The sequence below is a fragment of the Meleagris gallopavo genome, chromosome 3 (assembly GCF_000146605.3).
Source record: "Meleagris gallopavo isolate NT-WF06-2002-E0010 breed Aviagen turkey brand Nicholas breeding stock chromosome 3, Turkey_5.1, whole genome shotgun sequence".
Taxonomy (NCBI): domain Eukaryota; kingdom Metazoa; phylum Chordata; class Aves; order Galliformes; family Phasianidae; genus Meleagris; species Meleagris gallopavo.
Window position 1 is genome coordinate 55,258,979 of NC_015013.2, and position 24,079 is coordinate 55,283,057.

A 24,079-nucleotide genomic window follows, 5' to 3' on the forward strand; every position below is an offset into this window, starting at 1 on the left:
AAAAAATGGAGATAGAGTAGGAAGATAGAGTTATACAATCAGATTTGTGAGCATCATTCATTTCCTTGGGCAAATTAAGTATCCTGAGGTCAGCTATTCACTTATTATGCATACACTGTCAGGAAGTGCTAGACTTGTCGAAAAATAATTATCTTCACTATTTTTGTTAACAAAGATAATTGCATGAGTGCAGTTAGTTCCCAAGTACTAAACTCCAAAGCCAGAATTGCAAGCCTCTGCTTCCCAGGGCAGCAGCATGGGAGGGCTGTAGACACCAGTGACTGTTCAGCACTGGTCTGGCAATGTAGAAGCACTACACTTATCTGCTTGATAACAAAAATATTTTACATATGTGACTGAATTAATAGTAAAAGATAATGAAGTTATCCAGAGGATTAAATTTCCACTATACTGCCAGCTGCAAGAATAAATTTCATTATTTATACCTGTGTGCATAAAGGATTTTTTGTTGGTAGCTCCAGTAGGACCAAAGCAGTCTGTGTTTCTCAGAAAATTTGCTATGCAGTGAGGGCACCCACACCGAACATGATTTTACGTAAGGACTAAAGGTACCAGAAAGATATCTGGTGGCCAAGATGAAAAACTACAAGTTGAAGTTTAGGTTCGGTTTTGCCTCAGATTTACCTTCAGCAGGTTGATAATTAGTGTTGTTGTGCTTTAGCTTCTCCATCTTCATAGGAAAACAAATGCTTATACTGAATTCATAGGACTGCATCAAAGAAAATATGTAATTATCAAAAAAAAAAAAATAGGAACCATCAAAAGAAGCATGGTCTGCATCAAAAGAAGCATGGCCAACAGGGTGAGGGAGGTGTTCCTGCCCCTCTGCTTTGTGCTGGTGAGACCTCACCTGGAGTGCTGCATCCAGATATGGAGTCCTCAGTACAGGAGAGACATGGACCTGTTGGAGTGCATCCAGAGGAGGGCCACACAAATGATCCGAGGGATGGAACACTTCTCCTTTGAGGACAGTCTGAGAGAGCTAGGGCTGTTCAACCTGGAGAAGAAAAGGTTCTGGGGAGACCTGATACCGGCCTTTCAGTAGCTAAAGGGGAGCTATAAGAAGGAAGGGGAAAAACTCTTTAGCAGGGCCTGTTGTGATAGAACAAGACGAGGAGAAATGGTTTCAAACTAATGGAGGGGAGATTTAGATTGGCTATCTAAAAAGAAGTTTGTCACAGTAAGAGTAGTAAGGCACTGGAACAGGCTGCCCAGAGATGTGAATGTGCCCGTGTCTGGAGACACTCAAGGTCAGGCTGGGCAGGGCTCTGAGCAATCGGTTCTAGCTGTATATGTCTCCGTTCACTGCAGGGGAGTTGGACTAGATGACCTGTAAGGGATCTTTCAAACTCAAATGATTCTGTGACTCTATGAGAAACCAGACAATATATTTAGTCTTCATTTCCTTTGTATCAGTCCAGTTAATCCATTTGCTAATTCACTAGTTTCTATCAACAGCTGTTTGAATATCTATTTTGAGTCTGCTGACAAATTCTTCAGGAAAATGAAAACAACACTATTTTTACGTATGTTCCCCTTTAGTGAAAATGGAATTAAACTATTTATTCCCATATAAAGAATGTGGCACAGTTTTTTTCATCAGACTTATAACAAGTAATGAATGTGAAGTTTTCTTGATGAAAATACACTCTGAAAATGAATACTGTATTATCCATACTCGGAAGTATACAAACATCTTGAAAAACCACACAGAAAAATTACATACAGGTGATTAATCACATGCAAAAAATATACTAACAATTTTCCTTAAGTCCCAGTATTTTTAAACACTGCAATGCTTTACCATACACAGACACAATAAAGTTGTTTTGATATGTAGGCAGTTCATGCTTAAGCTGTATTTTCACGGAACAGACAAATGTTACAAATACATTAGTTGAGGGGAATCTGGTAGCGTTCTACTGAAACATAAATAATACTCTTCGCTGTAAAAGAGTATGACAGATCATGTTATTGTATGTATCTGTATACTTCAGAAGCAATCAATATTTGAGCAAATCTTTTGAGCTTTTGGCAAAACTTAGTGTTATAACTTAATGTCAGTTAAGATAATCCTAGAGTGTAAAAAGAAAACCCAGAGCTTTCTTTATCTAGCACAACAATAAGCTTGTCCTCTTTCCCAAGAAATGTGTAGTAGAACCTTCTCAACCAACGTAATTATGGTGCCAAAATCTGATCACTAATCAGGTCCTCTACATTTGAACTTATTTTCAAAATGTCCTTGTGTGTCAGTAATTGACTTGGTTGACTAGGACTTCTTAAATATTCCAGAAATGTCTGTCTGAGTCGAGTTCAAACTGCAGTGGTAATCTGTGTCAGTCCAAGATCATTGGACTCCTCTCTCTCTTGCGGATAAGACGACATTTCCACGACTAGTCATACAGGTTTGTTTGTCCCATCTGCTTCCCTCCTATAAGCTGGGTCTTGCACGGTGTTCCGAACTCTGCTGGTACTCTGCCTGTCCATCCTCATCTTAAAGGGGAAGCAGAAGTCTTTGAAACATCTCTTGAAGTTTTCATCCAAAAAGGCATAAAGGATAGGATTGAGGCTGCTGTTGGTGTACCCCAAAGCAATACAGAAATAATAGCTGGATACAGCAGCAGTACTGTGGGACACATCCCCCAGTGCTTCAACCAGCACAAAAATGTGAATAGGAGTCCAACAGATAATAAAAACTGCCACAACCACAAGAACCAACCTGGTGATGCGGCGCAGGTTTCGATCCTTTTCTCGAGACCCTGAGAGAAGTCGTACGCTTTTAAGGCGCAGGATCATCAGAGTATAGCAAACAATTATAATGAGTACTGGAATAACAAATGCAAAGACAAATACACAGATTTTCATGAAGATATCCCACCACACATAGTCTCTGTCTGGGAACTGCAAGGAGCATTCAGTGCTAGCAGTATCTAGGAAAGAAAGAAGCAAGAAAAAGAAAATTGCTTTATTATTAGATATTCTAAATAATATAATTATCATGGTGTAAGCTAGAGAAAGCAATTATCTTGTATTGTGATACTAATAAATGAAGTTATCATTAAATCACTCAATGAAAAGCTTTACAGTAGCACTGAAATTGGTTTTACACAGCTTTCTCTGGAAATTACTTACACAGAGATGGGTTTTTTAAAATGCGTAATATTGTATAAATGTAATTTCCCACAGGAGGATCTAAAACACAGGCAGAAAAATAAAAATTTATAAAATAGGCTGAACAATTTTTTTCAATTTGAATCTCACTGAGATTTAAAGCTAGGAAGAGTACCAGGTTTAATGGAGTGGAAAACTCATAATTATTATCAAACTATACAAGATTTTGTCTGTGTAAGGAGGCAGATTTTTCATATTATGAATGGTAGCAGTGCAATGAGCTTTTGATTGTAGGAAGATTTTGCCAATGTGTGATAATTGTGAGGTAATCTTTTCCCATGTGTCTTCTTCAGAGTAAATTGAATACATGGAAATTCTTGCACTCAGAAAAATTATTTCCTGGCAACAGATTCTTTTCAGTCACATAGAAGCAAACAAAATAAGCGTGTGTGCAGAGTCAAATGGAAGCTGCTCTTTTTGCAGATCACATCACTGAAAATTCAGACTGCGCAGCAACCGTAGGATCTGAACCACCAGCGCCATCCCACTTCCTTTTTCCTTGCCCATGCCAGGATTTAAAGTCACAAGCTGTCACATTATTTTATGTCCCAGAAATATTCCATCTGACAGGAGGCTGCTAAGGTGTGAAATATTTGAGGTTTCATTTGCTGACCTCATGGCTGCCTTCCAGCATATAAGCCACATAGTAAAACAAGAGGCAAGATAAATAGCAAAGCAAGACAAGGAGTAAATTTATAACTACTATCAGCAGTTAAACTTCACCGAAGACAAGTCAAGGTAACACAGGGATATTTCACTCTGAATTGTACCGTATGTTTTCTCCTCTCAAATTCTGCATTTTTTTTTGGTTTGCTTTTATTTTGTCTTTCCCCTAGGGAATTCATCATTCCTCTGCAAATTGGTATCTACTGGCTATGTTGAATCAGACCTAAAGGTGGAAAGCTTCAATACACTGTTGCATATCACTTTTTTATACGTCTCTGGAAGAAAAAAAATCCATCAAACTGTATTTCCTCGCTATCAAAATGCTTCACAAACCAAGCTGATGTTGTTGCTGATACTGTTGTGAAGAAGGGCTGTGTGTGTGTGTGTGCTTGTGTGTGAAGTTATCCTTATAGTATTATACAGACATGTCCGTGGTTAGATACCAGAAAGTTATCACTGGATGAGTTAAATTCTAAAACAACAAATAAAATGTTGAAAATGCAGCTAAATATTTTGAAATTTTGTTTCAGGTAATATAATAACTAATGGATGATTCTGAAAGCTGAAAAGTGAAAAGACATCTTTCAAGACTGATGCAGAATGATAAACTGACAACACAATTATAATGTCATAGGCCTGCAACTTTCAATCAACTTCTCTAAATCCTCTGTGATTACATGAAGAAAAAGTAAGCTGCTCTTCTGAAATTTTATTCTAGAAACTTTAGTAATGATCTTCAAGGAAATTTCCACATTGATTACTACTGTTATTTGTAGTAGACCATGGCCTAGCAGCAGCAATCAAAACAGGGTGCATGTACAACAGCTAGACCAGTAAGCTGCAGCTAGATGTGCAGCTGAGATAAATGTGAGCTGTGATTGATCAGGGATGACTGCTCTACGTCACATCCATTCACTCACTGAAACTCTCTCCCTCTTCACATCTGTTGAGCTAATTTCAGGGATTTATCCAAATTATTAGGTTTGAAAAAGCTCCTGCTGATTAAAATGCTTATTCCAATCAAATCTTCCTTAGAAAGCCACAGGAATCCATGTGTTTTGCTGCCACTTCTGAGAGGGTAGGTGTTGCGTAACATCTGGAGTCATGCTAAAAGCCTGGAACCTTCAGATGCAGGTGGAAGAGCAAGTGCAGCCCATCCACCATTCCCCAGCAAAGGGCTCAGAATCCAGGCAGCCCTTCCAGTAATAGAAAAGGAAAGGTCAGAAATGACTTAGAAATGTTATTGTGCCAACATTATTCCATCCTAATCAAAACCATCTGGAAAAAAAAAAAGGTTTACAATGTTTCACATTTCATGAATTTGAACAGATCATTTTGACATTGCTTTTTCATTTAAAAAAAATCTTTTAATTTTACATTGAAAGATATTTAAACTGCACTTAATTACTGAGATTAAAATGTGTAATTAATTATATAACAAATATAAACAAATATTTTAATATTAAAATAAAATATAATAAAATACTAAATAAGTACAAATATATTAATATTAAATATAATATTATATTATAATAGTACTAAAAAGTACTAATATAATAATATTAGTGTGAATATATACAAAAATAAAAATAAAATATAGGCGTAAGTATACTCTGAGAAGGTTAAAAAAAAAAAAAGCATTAGTATACGTGATTCAGTTTTAATTCTGGAAGCTTTTCTAATAAGAATATTCACAGAATCACAGAGTCACAGAAACACCAAGGTTGGAAAAGATCTACAAGGTCATCTAGTCCAACCATCCACCTATCACCAATAGTTCTCACTAAATCATATCCCTCAACACAAAATCCAAATTCTCAAAAGAAATGCTTTATCTCCTTCACAGAAAAAAAAATCTGCAGGTCCATGACTATTAAATACAGTCATGCTTGCTACATTTCATATAATTTTGTAGATGACAATGGTATTTCAGGAACCCAAATTATTGAATATAAATGTAACGGCTGTTCTACATGTTGTAACAATTTACTTAAGTCTTATCCTAAATTCATAATGTCTTTCCCTATGACATGGATGCCATATGGAATCCATTTACTTTTTCATGGTTTACATCAATGGCCAACAAATATCCCTGTCAGTGACACACAACATCACAATCATATTCAGGTATTTGGGGAAAGAATAAAATCCAGAGTTCTTTTGGGCTACTTTTTGCCTGAAGAAATTCAGAACTATGTAGAGTACAGTGTCACAAAATGAGCATTTAAGATTTTAGTGTCTTGTCCCACTCTGAACCCAGCTATTCCAATATATCAATATATTTAAAGAAAAGTACTTCACTTCAGATGATACTTTTGTATAAAGATATATTAAAATGTTTGATAAGCTACCACTTAAGATTCATCTCAATCCTTGTACAGGATATCTTTTTCTGTTAGATGTCTTAGTAACATCTCGCCTACAGGCGCCTACAGGCATTCGTACTTCTCTCTACTCAACTGAGTTATCAAATTGGAGTCTTTTCTTTTCTAAAGCAAATGCCTCTTCAGCAATAAAGACTCCATTAAGTCCAGAGAGGGAAAATTTATACAGATATAAGGAAAATGCATCTGGAAGGACACTCCAGGGAGAAATCCTGCATTGTGAGAGTAAAAAGGACTAATTGAGCATGGGTTTGTAGCTTTAAATATAATCAGTTTCTGTTTGATATTGAGTTGTTTAAATCCCAACCTGACAGAGGTCCTGTAGTATGTAAACAGTAACTATTGTCACCAATGTAAAATAAAATTTCTGCCTTAGCTCTAGCTGTCAGGAGGATCCTAGCATTTTCCCCTTCGCCACAGCACAATTCATGAGTATACCAGAAGAGATAACTGGTAGTAAATACCTAAGAGGCACTGTAGATCAGACAAGCAGGGCTGAATAGTAGGGGCTGACAAACATTTACCAATGATTTCCAACCTCATTTGACCCAGTTGTATTTCTAATAGCTGTTTCAGGAGGAAAAAATATCTACCTGCCACGAGGTGTGAAAAAGGCATTTAATTGTTTCTGGCCTCAGGGCAGCCCCTTGATCTAAATGCGATGATTACAGTAAATGAAAAGAATATTCTGGTAGTTAAGCATGCTTCAAACAAAACACTTGGCCAATGTTTTATAACCTTCAGAATTTCTTAAGTAGACAGACAAAAATTCTTTTCACATGGAGATGTTCTGAAGTGTTTTTTTTCCTGAGCTGCACATGGCTTTATAGAGCCGGTAAGAACTTGACAGGAAGAAGAGTTACAGCACTGCAAATTGGGAGACTTGAACTCCCAAATGTCTGAAAGATGTTTCCAGAGACACTCTCCTCTCACATACCCGCTGTAAGACCAACAGAAAAAAAAAAAAAATGAATATCTTCAATCAAATAAAACAGCCTTCGAGCAGCTGTTTTACTAATGAACACCACTGTTTTGTTTGCATTGATCTATGCCAAACAGTTAAACACACTGCATTTATTTTCACTCCCAGATAAAACTGCCCTTATGCAAAGTTTACCAGTTCTCCTGGGAGGAGTGAAAACTTTCTACTGGAATAGGCAGCTAAATCAGCAGTTTGTTAATCATTTGTCAAAAGATAAGTAACATCCCAGACAACACTACTACCAAATAAATATGTATGCCTTGTATTTCATAGAGCCATCCATAACAGGATGTCCTCAACACCAGGACATACATTAGAGGTTTTGAACTTTTTGAAGACACAGTGTTGCACCCATATTGCTGCTATACCTCTCGGTATGAAGTATGTATCTCCCCTTCCTTTTCAAGGATTTCAGAATAAGATTAACTCCCTAGCAGAACAGATTTAGTAAAGAGTCACTGGAGATGGGGGCTAAATCTGCAGTCCTTCACAGATTATAAATCAATAGAGCCTACAGGCACTCCATGGACAGATTCATTGACTTTATGTTCTTGTAGTTGCTTCCCTGCCATGCTTTGTATTCCTGGTTCCTCTGCTGATGCTTCTCAGCCTTTCCAAGTCTACATACATATCCTATTCCTTTTTAAATAAGAATTTCTGACACTGTCATTTTCTTAGCATTTAGCTTACTTTTTTTTCCCTCTAGCTACTGTCTTTCTTCCTTTTTTCACCAGATCTTTAAGTTCTGTGAAATGGTTGCTGACAAAAAGCTCCCAAGCTTTAATAGTAATGCTAATGAGAAGTAAACTAGTTTCTGCTCTTGAAACTTCATCAGTACTCCCACAATGCCTACAGAAAGAACTCTCAGCCTTCATTTCAAGTTTCATCTGGTCTTTGAATTTTCAGCCATGTTCAAATTCCTGACTACTTCCCCCTGCTGTCTGTTATTATTTTCTTATAGTCTCAGTCTAGCACAAATAGTGCTTCAAAGTGCATTTGGTTCTTTAAGTTGGCAAGGATATCTGAGCTTAAATTCTTTATCTGCCATATTTCAAAATGTCAGAAATTTAGGCACACTTTTTGAAACAAGGAATGTGGATGATCTTCCATGTGTGAAGTATGCATGAATTACCAAAGTCAAAATCAGTCTGTTTTAGTCAATATTCCAAGCAATGTTTTACATCATTCAAATAAAATAAAGTCCCTGTTTTGAATGCTCACACTCACCTTCCCTGACTTTGGTACCTCCAAGAACTATGGCAGATATGCCAACAGATGAGGACAACAGCCAGATACAGATGTTGATTATCTTTGCCTTGAGAGGAGTACGGAAGTCCAGAGCCTTCACAGGGTGACATACAGCAATGTATCGATCAACACTCATCATGGTCAGTGTGAATATGCTGGTAAACATGTTATAATAGTCGATCGAAATAACTATTTTACACAGCACATCCCCAAATGGCCAAGAGTTCATCAGGTACTCTGTGCTTTGGAAAGGCATAGTTGTGGTAACTAGTGCATCTGCCATAGCCAGATTGAAAATGTAGATGTTGGTTGCTGTCTTCATCTTTGTATATCTGAAAGACAAAAAGGTAAGGCTTATATGACTGAGTACATTCAAATATGTAGCAGTTTTTCAGACAATCTGCAGTTATTATTTTTTTGCTATCATTCCTAATTTGTGACAGAAGTGCACATATTCAGGACCCATGAATTAACAGTAAACACCTTTCATTCAATCCCTCAACCTGCATGATCAGTTACAGCTATCCAGTACGGGTAAAACCAGATATGTAATCTAATTATCCAAACAATGATTTCCATGCTATCTTCTCAAATACATCTACAAGCAAATGTCATTGCTACATTTGCAAGTGACAAAGTTGTTTTGTGTTTCCTTTTCTTACTGCTAACTGTCAGTATTTACAAATTTACTGAGTTTGTTTTGTTGTAGCAATAGATATTTCATGGATGTAGGAATCTCTGTTAATAGTTACATTTGCTGGGCCAGATTGCCATCTTCTACAAGTTCTAGCAATTTCTCTTCTTTTCTCCCACATTTCCAATTTCTCCTCCTTTATCTCTAGCTTTTCCCTGTCTCCTCTTCCACAACTTCTAATATAAAATATGATGACTATTTAAACAGGATATCTCAATGGAAAAAAGTATCATAGCAATGTCTTCTCTGCATCCTTTAGTTTCACCAAAACTAAGCATTTGTTTTTTCCATGTGGTGAGAAATATGATCTACATAGAGAAATATGATCTTAAACAGAACCATGCTTTGTTCTGTATAATGATAGTCTTAACTCTGTGGGCACAGGCTCTATACTAGGGTGAAAAGGACTGCTGCCAGCTCTTCTATGGACACAAAGCATCAATCATAGAATCACAGAATCACAAGGTTGGAAATGACCTGCAAGATCATCTAGTCCAACTGTCCTCCCATTACCATTTCTACTACAAGCACTAAAGCATATCTCGTAACTCCTCATCCAGACATCTCTTGAACACTGCCAGGGACAGCGACTCTACCACTCCCCTGTGCAGGCCATTCCAGTGTTTGACCACTCTCTGAGAGAAAAGTTCTTCCTTATGTCTAACCTAAACCACGAAGGACAGCCTCTCTCATTTCCATTATTAACATAGGAATCCACTTAACTCTCCTCTCTGAAATGCTTTCCCCCTTTCACTGTGTAGTTACTTTTGCTCATTGCTGTCAATTTATTACAAGATTCAATGACAGATTTTCCTTCTCAAAATTATTTCATCCTCATATTTTGAATGTGTGCCCAAACTAAAAGGTATACATTCAACACACACAGAAACACGTCCAGCTAGATCTTGTTATGCATCATCAATGAACATACAAAGGAAATATTAGATCTATTCTGTTCAGCTTCTGAATGTGTTGGTTAATGTCTCTATTTGCCTTTAAAACTGTGACATGTAAAATCAAAATTAATTTGAAAAAACTATATTTAGCAGAGCTTCAAAGTGCTGTCAAAATATGCCTAGTCAGTAAGTCAAATATTAATTAAAATATGGGCCAGTATGTAATTTAATGACCAACATGAAGTGTGAAAAATAGCATTCATTCTTCTAGCTACTCTTACTAGAATTCATTGAGAAAATAAAGCAGAATTGCTGGTTCAAAGCACAGAAACAAGAACTGAATGGGAAAAGAAGGTAAAAACTCTTCCGACTGAGATGCTAACAATCTATAGCAACTGCCTGACATGACTGCAAAGATTCTTGGTACTTGCATCCTGGAAGAGTGCTCTACAGCCATGAGTGCTCTAGCCCTTACTCTAGTCTCCCTCTGCACTTATTTGAGATTCTCCAAGATCAAAGGCAGAATAAAGATGAGAAAGAACCCACCAGTCAGAGCTGGGCTTCTCTACAACCAACCTCCTTAACATGTCCTCCAGTAGAGGAGGTCATTTGTCTCGTAGGCCATATTACAGCCTATAAGACACTGTGGAAACAGAAATATGAGAATACAAGGTGAGGAGAAACAAATGCAAGACACATTAACAGACTAGGAATTTTCCCCCTGGGGAAAAAAGAAAAAACATTTCTGAACGTAGCTGAGTTATAAGACTGAAGAGAAAGTCATTAAACACTCAGATAGCAAAACTGTGCTAAAATGGACTGGTTTCTTTTAAATGGTGATTTTACTTCTGAAGACATCACTGAATACTGTAATTTGGAACTGCGGCCATACTGTGCCTATGGAAAGCATACCTTAAGGTACCACAAAAATAAGTTAATTAAGTGGAGAATATTGTTACTGCGTTTAACATAGAGAGCTCAAAGCAGGTAGCTGATCAAAAAAAAAACACTGAGAAGTGGCTTGATTGGAGTGTCTGGAGCTCTTCACAAGGAGGAAATAGCAAGGACTGAAGAGTTCTTTTGGACTGGAAAGAAAAGTGTAACAAGAACAAATACATAAGAGTCACAGCCAGAGAAACTTGGCTTACAAACAATGACAGATACATCCCAAAAACTTAAGTGATTATTATGGGGGATAAATTTCACAAAAAAAGGAGTAATTTTTCCTTCTTTTATGTCTTCAAATCAATGTCCGCAGTTTTTCAAGTATCTGTGCTTCAGTCAAAGAGAAGTTACTAGGCTCAATATAGGAATATTTAAATGAAATGTAATAGCCTGTGGTAAGCAGAGGTAAAACTACTACTAGCTCTTCTGAATCACTACTTTTGCAGATCTTCAAAAATCCCCCCAAGCATTTGGATAGAAAAAGTTTGCTTTCACAAATGGAAGAAATTCTTTGATCTTTACCCTTTAAATAAAATCAGAAAATTTTAATGAGAAATATCTAAGAGGATTTCATTCGCGTTAAAAAATCAAATATCTGAAAGCCTTTATACCTAAAATCTCCTGTTCCTTGCAAACTTTTTTTTTATGTATGTGTATGACATAGTTTAATTATGTGTCAATGTACATTTTATTTTCCCAGCACTCTTTACCCTCACCCTCACCCTTGCACTGGGAAAGATCCCTTGTAAAATAGAACTAATTTTTTAGGTAACTTCAAAATTCATAATTCGGAAGCTGGAACATGAATAGTGTTCTCTGTATATATGTTGTGTATGATTTTATAAACATAAAGTGAGCAATTTTAATTTTTAGACTGTATTACATGCACATATAAGTAAAATAATACTCCTCACTGCACTGATCTAACAATAAGGATGTCTTATGTTATGTAGAGGTAGTAAGAAATTCAGAGTCATCCAAGCATCAGCATTAATACCACCTCCAATGTAAGCAAATGAAATCTACATGCGTAGATTTATTTACATAAAACAGCGTGCCATTCCACTTATAAAATTCTGTGGAAGGCTTTGGTTCATTTCCTTGGCACATGCACATGATAGTGCTGGCTTCGATAGCCTTGCCTCCTGTGTGCCCAGTGCTTCCCCATAGCTCACTGTCCTGGCAGGCCCATGATCAGTAGGCCTTTCCCAATTCCTTCCCAGTTCAGGGAAACAGGCAGGTCCTGTTTGCACCTTTTGCTTTCATTCAGAACAGGCACTTGAAAGACTCTGACCCCTTCTCTATCAGACTTTGAACAAGAAGGGGGGAGACTAATAAATACAGCTCCAGTTAATAATTTATTACATTTAGGCAATCAATTCTTCCAGGTACAGCCAAGCAATGATGGGTACCTAACTCAAGTTCACTGGTTAACCTCTGTAATGCTAAGTACAGACACATTTTACTGATGCCATCCTAAATCATTTTACGTCACAATACAATGGAAAGCTTGAAGCATTGGCCTTTACTTCAGTAAGATATTGGCCTTTTAAGCTGTAGGCAATATGAATTAAATCACACATTAATTTAGGAGTTCATAAATTCAGAAAATCCTTTGAGAGTCTGAACTCAATCATCCAAACTCTTTTTGAATTTTTGGAATTAAACATCCAAAAAATATTAAATGCTTAGATGTCTCTGAAGATATGTGTTTGCTGGCTTAATCAAAAGTCCAGTTAAAGTAATAGAGCAAGAACTGTGGCTGTCAGACACTTTGAAGTGGACCCTGATAGAATCTTGAGTCTAATTTTAGATGAGAAAATTGTCTGCTTTTCTACAACACTTTTCTATTGCATTAAAATATAGGAGGCAATATTTTGTATGGTTTGAGCATTCCCCCTATGCCCAAATCTGCACTTGAAGAAGATGAAAACAGTGATGAAGTAAGGGAGTAAGGGAATCATATTTAAAAAATAAATAAAATTATTGATTCAAATAGTTGAATGTTATTTAAGGGAAAAATACTACAACCCACTTAAATTAGTCTAGCAGAGTAAACAAGAGTGATACAACATGAGAATGGAAGGTCTCACAGCTAAATCAGGTGTTAGCATCTTATTTCAAGAAGCAGACAATCCTTCACTGACTTAAGCGAGTTGGTAGATTTTGAGAGTACTTATTAAGCTATCAGGAGGACTCAATCCTTTACATGCTTTAAATAATCAGATAATACGTGAAAACCCTGCAGAAAACAGTCAAGATGAAAAAGAAAACTCTGCTTTAGATGTAATTTTTCGTATGTATATATGACAATGTTTTTTAAGAAGTAACATTAAAATGATATCTACTTACAAATCACAAGAAAATTTCTCTTAACTATCACAACTTAGCCTAAGCTAAGTTTCCACTTTTTCAAAAGTGGAAACTATGAGGCTGACTTTAGACTAAGCTCGAGAAAATTTCCCTCATCTCTCACTTCAGCCATCACTGCTGAACTTTTCCTCTTGGAGCAGAATTTACTTTGCGCATCTTTTTAAAACACTAAACAGGAAAAAGAAATTGCACCTCCAATCCAAGCTTATCAATAAAATTGTGGTTATGGAAGGAGGAAGCATGCTAGCAAGAAGTTGGCATGCTTTCAGAAAAAATAAAAATGCATTAGAAAAACCTACTAGAAAAGCCCCTTAAAGCCATTATTTCAACTAGAAGGGAGGAGTGTACATGCTAACATACAGCATAACATTAATAAAATTAATACAAGCTGAAAAGGAGACTCTGGTAGAAGACGTGTCATATAGCTGTAATAGGCTCAAATTTTCCCTGTGGTATGAAATGAGGGGTGGGGAGGGGAGCAAGTCTAACAGGTATACTACAACAACACGCTGCAATACCAGAATGAAAATACAAAAGCATGAAAAATAGAAGATATAACAAACATATTTTTGGCAGATACCTGAGTCAGTGAATGTAAATGAAATGCTAAGCATGTCTAAAAGCAAATTGCAAAAACACCTATCACCAGAATGCAGGCACTGTTCCACTAGGTTCCTCTGAGTGATGTATATGGAGATCAAGCAGCTGAAAAGCTTATTCATTAAAGCTCTAAATCTCAAGGCTGTATTCAGGGCATGCTCAATATCATATTGCATCAGAACAACGGGGAGAGGGGAAGAGGGGGGGGAGAGAAGAAAAAAAGGAAGAGGATATATTCCAAACATATTAATTCAAAAGGATGACTCAGCCATCTTTTGGATCTTCAAACTCAATGTAAGAGATTTATGATAATATGAAGGTAAGATTGAAATCATTTGAAGAACACAACAATCAGTAAGCCGTAGCTTCATGTTATTATTACTTTTTGAATGACAGTCAGATGTTAGCTGTAGAGAGGGTGTCAAAAAAACATTTTAATTAAAGGTGAAAGTTATTATCACACATACTTAAATGTTGCCTGTCTTTAACATCAAAATCACAAAAAGCCTACAAAAAAGTTGTATATATTGCCTTCAAAATCACATCCTAAAGTGGAATTCTGTTTATTAATAAACACCTGCAGGTGTTTATTTTTGGGCAACTTAAAGAGGCAAAACATGATCATGGCTTTCATGCTCCCATCAGGGAGCATAATCTATTTAAATTTCAGAAGAGGCCATTAAAATCCTTACGATTTACTACTATCATTATTCCCCTGACCTAGCCATAGGCTGAGCCAGAACAAGATCTTCTAGATTTAGATGTGGACGATTTCCTTCTTTAGTCTAACAACCAACTTCTGAATTAGGGACAGGAAAAGTGAAGTTTACATATGTCGGGGTAAAAATGAAGAAAAATTCTCACTACTACATAAGAATGAATATTTTTTTCTTCTTCTGTGATAAGGACTTTTAATATTTTTGTGTGAGTTCAAGAGCATCTTTTCTGAGAAATATATTTAGTGTTAGAAACATAAATACTCCAAAATTTGTTCTTCCAGTGTTTCCAGCTCTGATGGTGTCCACTTTTCCCTTTGCTCTTAAAGTCTTTAAAGGATATGCTTCTCATGGAGGGCATTGTGAGTCCCAAAAGCAGAGAAAAATGCTCCTTCTATGTGGAAGAGGGAGATTATTGGAACAGGCTGTCCAGGGATACTGATCGGAGTCACCATCCCTTGAAGTGTTCTAGAAACATGCGGATGTGGCGCTGAGTTTAGTGGGCATGGTTGTGATGGATTAGTGGTTGGACTTGGTGATCATTTCCACATTCCTTAATTATTTTGTTGTTCTATGATTTTATTAAATGAATTTTCGTGCTGTAAGTCTGAGGTTGGCTGGCGAAGAGAACAAATCTCATTACTCAGGAGGAAAAGGATAGCAGGGATAGCAGATTTTTCAGGGTCTTGCTTTCCTGCTACATAAACAGCTATGCATGCAGACGCTGGCTGGAAGCAGTCAGATATTGTTGAACATTTTCTCTTAAGTAGATGTTTCTGCAGGTAAGAAATAAAGAAAGAATTCAGAAACCCCTCACATAAGGGTCCATGGAATTAATACTGTGCATACCAGCTGAGGATTGTTTAGTCTGGAGGAGGCTCAGGGGAGACCTCATTGCATACTACAACTTCCTGAAGGGAGGTTGTGATGAGGAGGGGTTTGGCTTCTCCCAGGCAACAAACAGCACCCAAGGAAATGGCCACAAGTTGTACCAGAGGAGATTTAGGTTAGACACGAGGAAGAACTTTTTCTCTCAGAGGGTGGTCAGGCACTGGAATGGCCTGCTCAGGGAGATGGTGGAGTTGCTGTCCCTGGAAGTGTTCAAGAGGTGTCTGGATGAGGAGCTACGAGATATGGCTTAGTGCTTGTGGTAGCAGTGGTAATGGGAGGATGGTTGGACTAGATGGTCTTGCAGGTCATTTCCAACCTTGTAATTCTATGATTTTATGAGCACATATATTTTCCATAGGAGATGAGGCAAATGAAATGCAGGAAATATTAAGAAAGTCAACTGAAAATCACGGTTGATAACTCCATGTTGAAAATATTTTTCTTTTCCAGTGCAACTTTACAAACCAATAATTCAGAAAGCCATATCTAAGATTAAGATGCAACTCTGTCCAACAGCCAGTAGCATGGTAAAAAAAAATTCTGCATGTGAACAGTAACTTAACGTATTGAATAGCTTAATTGAACTAATTCTAACATGCAGGTTCTCATCTACCATTTCTCAAAGAGAACTTTCTTAATTGCCCTATGTTAAACACTGTGGATAGTTCTACTGACAATGCAGTGGGAAATGCACTTGTCTATGCAGCCAACCAGTAAATATGAAATCCCCTGTCCTCCAGGTGCAGGGTAGCTAGGTTTGGGAACTTTAGATGTTTGCTCACAGTGCGCTTCAGAGTAACACTAACCTCTGCAGAAAAGAGCAGCCAGGCAGAGTGCTGTATGCTGCACTAGTGGTTTGACAGATGCAGAAAACAGGAAGGTTCTCCATGCACTCTTGACATGTATTAACGGAAACTCATGCATTGAAGAAAAATATGTTGGGCTTTAATATTCACGTAGAGAAAAAAGAGCTTTCATTTTAAACAATGTCTTGAAAATTGAAAATAGCAAATTTCCTAGAATTAATTTTCACTTCTCCAGGGATTAGAAGCTGTGTCTAATGAGATCTGAACCCTCTGGCTTCAGGATAATTAAATATTTCAAAGATGATACACAGACTAGCATGCAAACTTCTTAATAGGATCATAAAAATGCTTTGCACCTTCATATATTCCTTATTTATATCTATTTTATAGTTTGCAGAATGCCAGCACTGGTCAGACACTCCTCTTTCCATGTCCTCTCTCCATCTGTACACACTCCTTCCCCAAAGTTAATTCAGTTTGTGCACTCATGCCAACCAGTAGACAAGATGACATTCATACTAGTATTTCCTAATGGCTTTCAGGCTCCACAAAAGAATATAGCAATGATCAAAGCATAAAGTCTGCCTTCAAGAGTAGAGCACAGGGTCTGCATTTTGAGACTTATCTGGTTCTTGCAGATGGAAGGACCAAAAGATAAACATGAGGTAATCTTCCTAGAAGTAGATTTTATCAAAGTCTTCCTGGTTGCTTTTCCTTTGGAAAGCAACATATAACTGAAATTAAATTTCTCCTTGGCAACTCACCTGTGTCAGAGAATTTCAGACAGAGGTCAACTAATCACATTTTGAATAGATAGTAAGTAGCCAGTAAAGATTATCCCTCCCTACCCTTAGCACATCCCAGGACAAAGCCACTAGGTTAAAGATTTCCCACCACAACACCCTTCCAGCAAATTCCAAATCTTCTTTGGGGAAAAGCAAAATGAAAGATCCCCAGTCTTCCCTTTCTCTGCCTCCTCACCAAGGATTAAGCCACAGCCTGTCCCCACTGTCTCCCTGCTGCTCCACTTGTTTGCCAGGGACATGCTGTGTCCTGCATTCCCCCTGCTGAGGACTGATGATCTGTCTCAAACTTGTTGTCTCGCCAGCAGCCAAACTGGAAAGTGCTTGTATGTTTTCACTTTCTGTCAGCTCAAAAGGACTCCCCATAATTTTTCTTGCTCTAATCATTAATTCCAGTTACGCCTTTCTCTGAAATAAATGACTACCTGGCTGCTAGCCCAGTGGAAATGTCTGGAAAGATAACAAATATCTTTCCACAAGCCAAACAGATTACACACTATAAGCAATACCCTCCTTCTAATATTCTCTCTAATAAATATTCCTTCCAACCCCTTTCTGTGTTCTCTCTAGTGTCTCAGTATCAGCTCTTCTTATCATAGCATCTTTTTGGTAACTCATGTTGAGTTTCTTGTCTCTTATAAATCCCAGGTCTCGCTTACTTATTGTTTAGTAGGGTATTAAATAAATTAAAAACATTCAGATTTCAAGTAAGTTATGTTTTTCAAGGTACCAATATTTTCATTTATAAACCCTTTCTCTTTCTACGGCACTGGTCTTTGTGCCATCTGTAAAAGCTGGCAGTAGTGATTAGTAATCAAAGTCTTTACGAAAATGGTGCCATGCTAGGCCAGATCCTGAAGAATCCACCAAAAGAACCTTCACTCTTTGAGGTGAGGCCAGATGTTCCCTCAGGTTCCATGATGAACTGCTATCAATCCATTTGATACTTCTGTGCTAATAGTAAGATGTTGCCTGTTCATCAAATAGATTAAAAGACATAAACTTTATAAAGTATGCTGCAGCTAGGTCTTTACTCTTAGCAGCTAATTCCATAATTTCATTAAAGAATGAAATCATGCTGGCTACAATTAATGGAGAACAGGCAATTCAGTTAGGTCGACTCTTCTGCAGCTTCATTTTTCATTTCAGAATATTACTTCAAAATGTAATTTAATAAAATTAGGACAATAATTTAAAGTACTATCTTTGTGTTGCCAAAATCTAATATTAATTTAAACTTGTACACTGAATCTATTTCATTTTATATATATACGTATTTTAATACTTTTATTATTGTTTAGAATGAATTATGGAGAAGATTTAGAAACAATCTGGAAAGAAGTTGAATTTAGCTGACATTTCTTCATAAACTCTTTCTTTTGCATAAGATGCCACTCAGTTCTACGAATATCACAACAGAAATGTATTACTAATTATACTTTTTCCTTAAATGTTAGACTAAGCAGAAGAATACAAGCTTTCTATATTCCCCTAGGAATGAATATAGATAACAGTGACACAGACTTCTGTTAAAAGTGTTTTTGCATGCAGAAAATTATTCAATTCACTGGAAGCGTCAATGGTAATTTAAAAAGAAGTAACAGGATTGGCAATTTAAGAATTAGATGATGGCAACTGTTCCCAGTAAATGACTTCAGGAACAATGGAGGTAAGGCACATGCAAAAAGTGATTCAGAAGTGGGCAAGAGACAGCCACATGGCTCCCACAGAGTTTTTACCAGAGTATGTTTATGGTTTTTGTAAAAGCAAATCCATTGTTAAAGCTGTAACTCAGCTTTCATTCAGAGGACTTTTCTTCCCCTCCAGCTGTCACAAGAAAGCACCATGTTATTTTAAGATAGAACTAAATTTTAGAGAAATAAAGTCAGGAGGAGAGGGAGAAAGAGAAGAAAGGAAAAGGACTATCATGTTTCCAAGGACAAGCAATTTTATTTAATCTATTACTTCCAGAGATTAAAAGCTCTGAGGGCTTGAGATAGACTTTGACCATGTCAAAATGCACAAAGCTGTATAACTTCACTCAGATGAGGTCAGATAATTTTATCTGGTTCCTAAAAACCCATTTATTGCCTCCTCTTCTCCTCCGTACTGTGCTTCCCACATAGCATTTGCACTTTCCACCACTGCAGCAGGCAATAAAACTTCCTGTTCCTCTCTTACTGTCTTCCAATGAAAAGAAGCAGCTTCAGCTGAGCATTGCATCCCTTGTGCCCTGCTGACTGTTGGTCTGACAGCAGACCCTTGGTACTTATACATGGACCATGCAGCTGATCTGAACACTGGGAGAGCTCCTGCAAACCATCGACAGCACTAATATCAACTGCAAGGAGAGAGCCAAGGTGCAGATTTCACTCCTCCTTCAACACATTAAAAGTAAACTTTTCTGATGTGTCTAAATTGTCTGGAGCACTTACAATAGAACTGGTCTTGTTCTGTTAGGATTTTGAGTGACTGGATTTGGGTTTATAAATCTAACTGATTTTTTTTGTTTAAAGACAGAAAATATCAATACTTGCACTTTACAAGAGGAAACTGAGCCACTGAGCCACAAAGTGACCTTGATCACTTTGATAGGTAAGAACAATGCTTTGTATCCCTGCAGTAAAACCAAGGGAAGAATGAATCCAGGTTTCCTGAGTCATGGTTTAACAGGTCCTACTGGCACCACAGTACTAATGTACTACTCCCACTGTGCCTTCAACACAGATCTCAATAAGAGCTGGAATGACTGGCCACCAAAATGAGGTGACAAATACATGATACCTGAGGAGCAGTGAAAAATCTCTCTGTTACCCTATTTCAGCTCTAATGCTTTCCTATCACAGGGATTTCTTAACACATTAAAGAGATTTCAGAACAATGCTATTTCCAATTTTCTCCAATGCATATTCTCTCTCTACATCATTCAAGTGTTGTAACGATGTACCTATCTCTGTCTCAACTTATCTCTTTCTTTTTAGCTCTGCCTCCCACATTCTGTATGGCTTTCTCTTTTTATCAATATTTTTTTTCTATTTTCTTCCTGCTTCCATTTCTGCACTCACTGAAAACACACCCATTTGTATCAGGAAGGCTGCAGCATCACCATGAGGGTTGTCTCCTCATCACTGAGAATACAAAAATCTCATTCCTCCCTCATCCCTGAAGATATATGAACACCAACTCTCCAATCTGGGAAAGAGCAGAGGTCTGAGACATAGCCCATCCCTCCAATAAATGAGCTGTTATAGTCACAGAGGAAGGAAGCATACTTCAGCTATTTGAAAGAATTCTTTTCATCTTTAGTAAGCCATGTAATTACACAGTTTGCTTCCTTACCACAACTGAAAATTCATGTGACAGTAGCAGGTGTTGGTCAAAAGGAGCAAAGGCACTAGGAGCCAGGACTGTGCTGTCTGCCAGTCCTGTAGGTGTCAGGAGGAGAGATTTGGGCTTTGGAGACATGAGAAACAGTAAAGAGAAAACTCCTGGAAGACCAGTGTTCCTAGTGGTAAAGACAAGCCATCACTCCATCTTAAAATTTGTGTTAGCTGAAGGAAAAGCAATTTGGTATGGTTAGGGGACACGATTCCACCCTGCCTGCTTTGTCTTTCCAGACCTTGTCTTTCCACATAAAGCATCATTGCAATCTGCATTTTTCAGTGAGTCATGAAAACCCATCTTGAGACACTCTTGAAGAGAGAGAATGAGTGGGAAAGAGAAAGGGAAATGAAAGATTAGGACAAAAATGAAAATACACTCTTGCATGAACATTTGGAATCTTTAAATGTTCCATACTGAATACAGTTAAATTTGTAATGTAATTACAATGTATTTAAGATTAAAGTAAGATCTGGAAGAGAGGGAGCTAAAGCTTGCTAGACCCTCACAAAAATTACCTTAGGAGGATAGTAGAAGAAGATAGGAAAGGAAATACATTCAAATAAACATAATCCATCCGTGCTGACTTTCAGGGTTCTGAATAAGTTTGAATTTTCTTCCATGGCAAATCAGCACTGAACTGTTAAATGATTGATGGCTTAGAAAAGCTCTGCCTATGGCACTGTGCATGTTAACTATGGAGTCTCTCTTCTTGAAAAAATTAAATTAAACATTTATTCTGAATGAAGGGTAAAATATCTTGATGAGATATAAAAACTGCAGCATCACAAAGATGGAGCAAACCCATTACTGTGCATTGATCACAGGAATCTTTATTTATTATGACTTTTAAATGAGATTTCACTTTCATTTTTCAAAGATATTCACCTGGTTTTAAGACATCTTTCATAAAGTACATCATCAATAATTTCACTGATTCCAATTAACTCCTCCCATACCAAGACTGACAGAGCCATTTCATCATTCTGCAATTTCTTGACATTTATCATGCACACTTGATGAACAAGATCAACTTGCAATCCCACCTTTTTTCTTCCTATGTTCAAGGTGATTTCATTTATTGATCAAATACTCCATACACCCACCAAAAAAAAAACCACCAAAATCCAGAGTTTTTTGCAAGATTCATATAGAATATGAAGGAAGAGACTGAAAAGTTTCATGATTTTTTTTTGGTTGGTCATTATAACCCTGCTGAGCTGCACTGTTCAGAAATTATTACAAATTACAAATGGGAAGAACAAAAAGACAAAGCATAGTGCAGGTAAAAATATACAACAGTACACCAATACTGATGCATTTCACTAAGTATTTCATTATGAAAAACTATTTGACACAGATACACAGTTTTCTCCTGTTTCCTGAAAAACAATAGGAAAAGTAGACCCCTCTCTGCATCTGCTTTGTTTTCTTCAAGGCAATGCCAACAACTGGAGTTAAACACCACTAAGCAGAGAAACAGCATCCCTTAGCTTACATTAAACGGATATGATTCTTACTGTTTCCTTTTCTCCTACTTCATTAAGAGAGCAACCAGGTGACGAGGCAGCAAAATATCAGTGTCCACACAGCTGGATACATAAGCCACGTCTAGAGGATTCCTCTCAGGCAGAGAAAAAATAAAATCACAAAAAGAAGGTACCCTGCAAAAGTTTCTTTCTCCCACTTTCTCTCACTCAAGGGCAGCCTCTCATCCCTAGAGGGCACCCGATGAACACAGCTCAGGGGCACCAAGCACCTTTCCCACAGGCTACAGGATTCATCACCTTTATCCAGTTTCTCCCTTCTCTCTGTAACTGCACTTCCATGCAGATTCTGTGACTGAAAAGATCTGGGGTCATTCTGGTTACTTTTTTTTGTTCAATTCCTGGTATATGCAGACCCAGACAGTTTCCATAAACTCCCCCTGAGCTGCCAAATTTCAGGACAGCCATTTGCACTTCTTTCAAGCAAAGCCCCTTACCTTATGATGACAAACATCACCAGAGAGTTTCCCACCAAGCCAACAACGAAGACCACCGAGTAGACAGCGGTGATGATGATGGGAATGGAGGGGGAGATGCTGGTGTGGTTGTGCTGGGTCTCCCCAAAGGTCCCAGTGGCATTGCTGTCATAGTCCACCCAGGCCAGGGGCCAGCTGCTGCTGGTGCTGGGAGGGCGACAGGGCCCTGGTATGCAGGTGGAGTCCAGCTCCTCCCGGAAAATCTGTACAGGGGCATCCATAGAAGCCACAGTCCCCACAGACAGGCGAGAGACTGACAAAGAGAGTGCAGGCTGCAGGAGGAAGGATGCTAGAAAAGGGAAAAAGAGGGAATGAGACAGAGGTGCTATCACAGCCACTGGATATTAAGAGCTGTAAAATTTGTACCTATTAAGGGGAACACTGCTGTGGCAAGAACTGTAGTTTGCCAAGCAGGTATTTAAATAAACCACATTCAAAATATATAAACATAAGTTTTACATCTCAGTATGTAATAAGTGTTTCTCCTCCAGGTACACGAGGAAAGTTTCCCTCCACATTCAGAAATTACAGAGAAACAAATAAGATGAGAAGAAGTTCAGATCCACCCCCACTCTTTAACACTCTCTCTCCCATCCTCCATCTTTTAAGTCAAACAGCATCCTAGTGACAGGGGCTCCTTGCTCTCTAAACTCTACTATAAACAAGGAGAAAAATCTACCACCTCTCTGTATACTTGCTTTGGCATAAGCCCAGCCTTATCTTTTTCTAGATCCCATACTTGCTTCTAATTAATAGACAAATTAATGATACAATATACCTCTCGATCCAGGAGAAGGAGCACAGTCCTCAGACAGATATTTGCAGGAAAAAAAAAAAGCATCCACTTGGCTCCTGGGAGTACCACAGATCTTCTAGGACTTTTGAACCCGAGGCACCTGAGCCCTCAGAGATGCATGCTAGCAGCAGAGCTGACTCCTGGGCACGAGCTATGTTATAGTAGCAGCAGCTGCTGCTGTTCCAGCTCCTACCACTTTACCTTTTCCCTCCCAGGCTCTCTCTGCTTCCCTCTCCCCGTCAGGGCTCCAGCAGCATGCTGCTCTGATGCATGCGTTCTCCTCTGCCTCTGTCCCTGCAGCTCAGAAGCTCACATGACTTCTGCCTCTGCGCTCAGAGGCAGACAAAATAAAAGAAATAACTTCTGCTGTGAGTGGGTGCTTGGTTTTATACACTTTTTCAAATCAACTTTTCTCATTGCCCTCACACTTCCAGGCCTTAAGAAATGATCCCCTTTGCCTTCCTGAGTTCTGCATGCATTTACAGGTAGATGCTGAATAAAACAGAATTTTTCAGTTTAGATTTCTTGCCTGACCTATTAGACTTTTCCTGCCTCAGCTTCACAACTGTGGATCCCAAATGCTTCTCTCTGGGTGGCTGTGCCTCTCTTCCTTTATGCCTGTAACTTGGGGGAATGCCAGAAGCTGGATCCCACAGCAAGAGAGGCAGGAACATCTTGGAGCA

The 24,079-nt window shown here is 38.0% G+C and overlaps 1 protein-coding gene across 1 annotated transcript; it reads right to left on the minus strand.

Annotated features, from left to right (window-relative positions):
• Window positions 1-1,297: 1,297 nt before the first annotated feature.
• OPRK1 (opioid receptor kappa 1) lies at window positions 1,298-24,079 on the minus strand. The gene is made up of 4 exons (XM_003205036.3): window positions 23,379-24,079; window positions 22,562-22,889; window positions 8,452-8,804; window positions 1,298-2,951 (listed from the first exon to the last, which is right to left on the minus strand). The coding sequence occupies exons 2-4, from the start codon at window positions 22,819-22,821 to the stop codon at window positions 2,419-2,421; spliced, it is 1,146 nt and encodes a 381-aa protein (XP_003205084.1). The 5' UTR covers window positions 22,822-22,889; window positions 23,379-24,079; the 3' UTR covers window positions 1,298-2,418.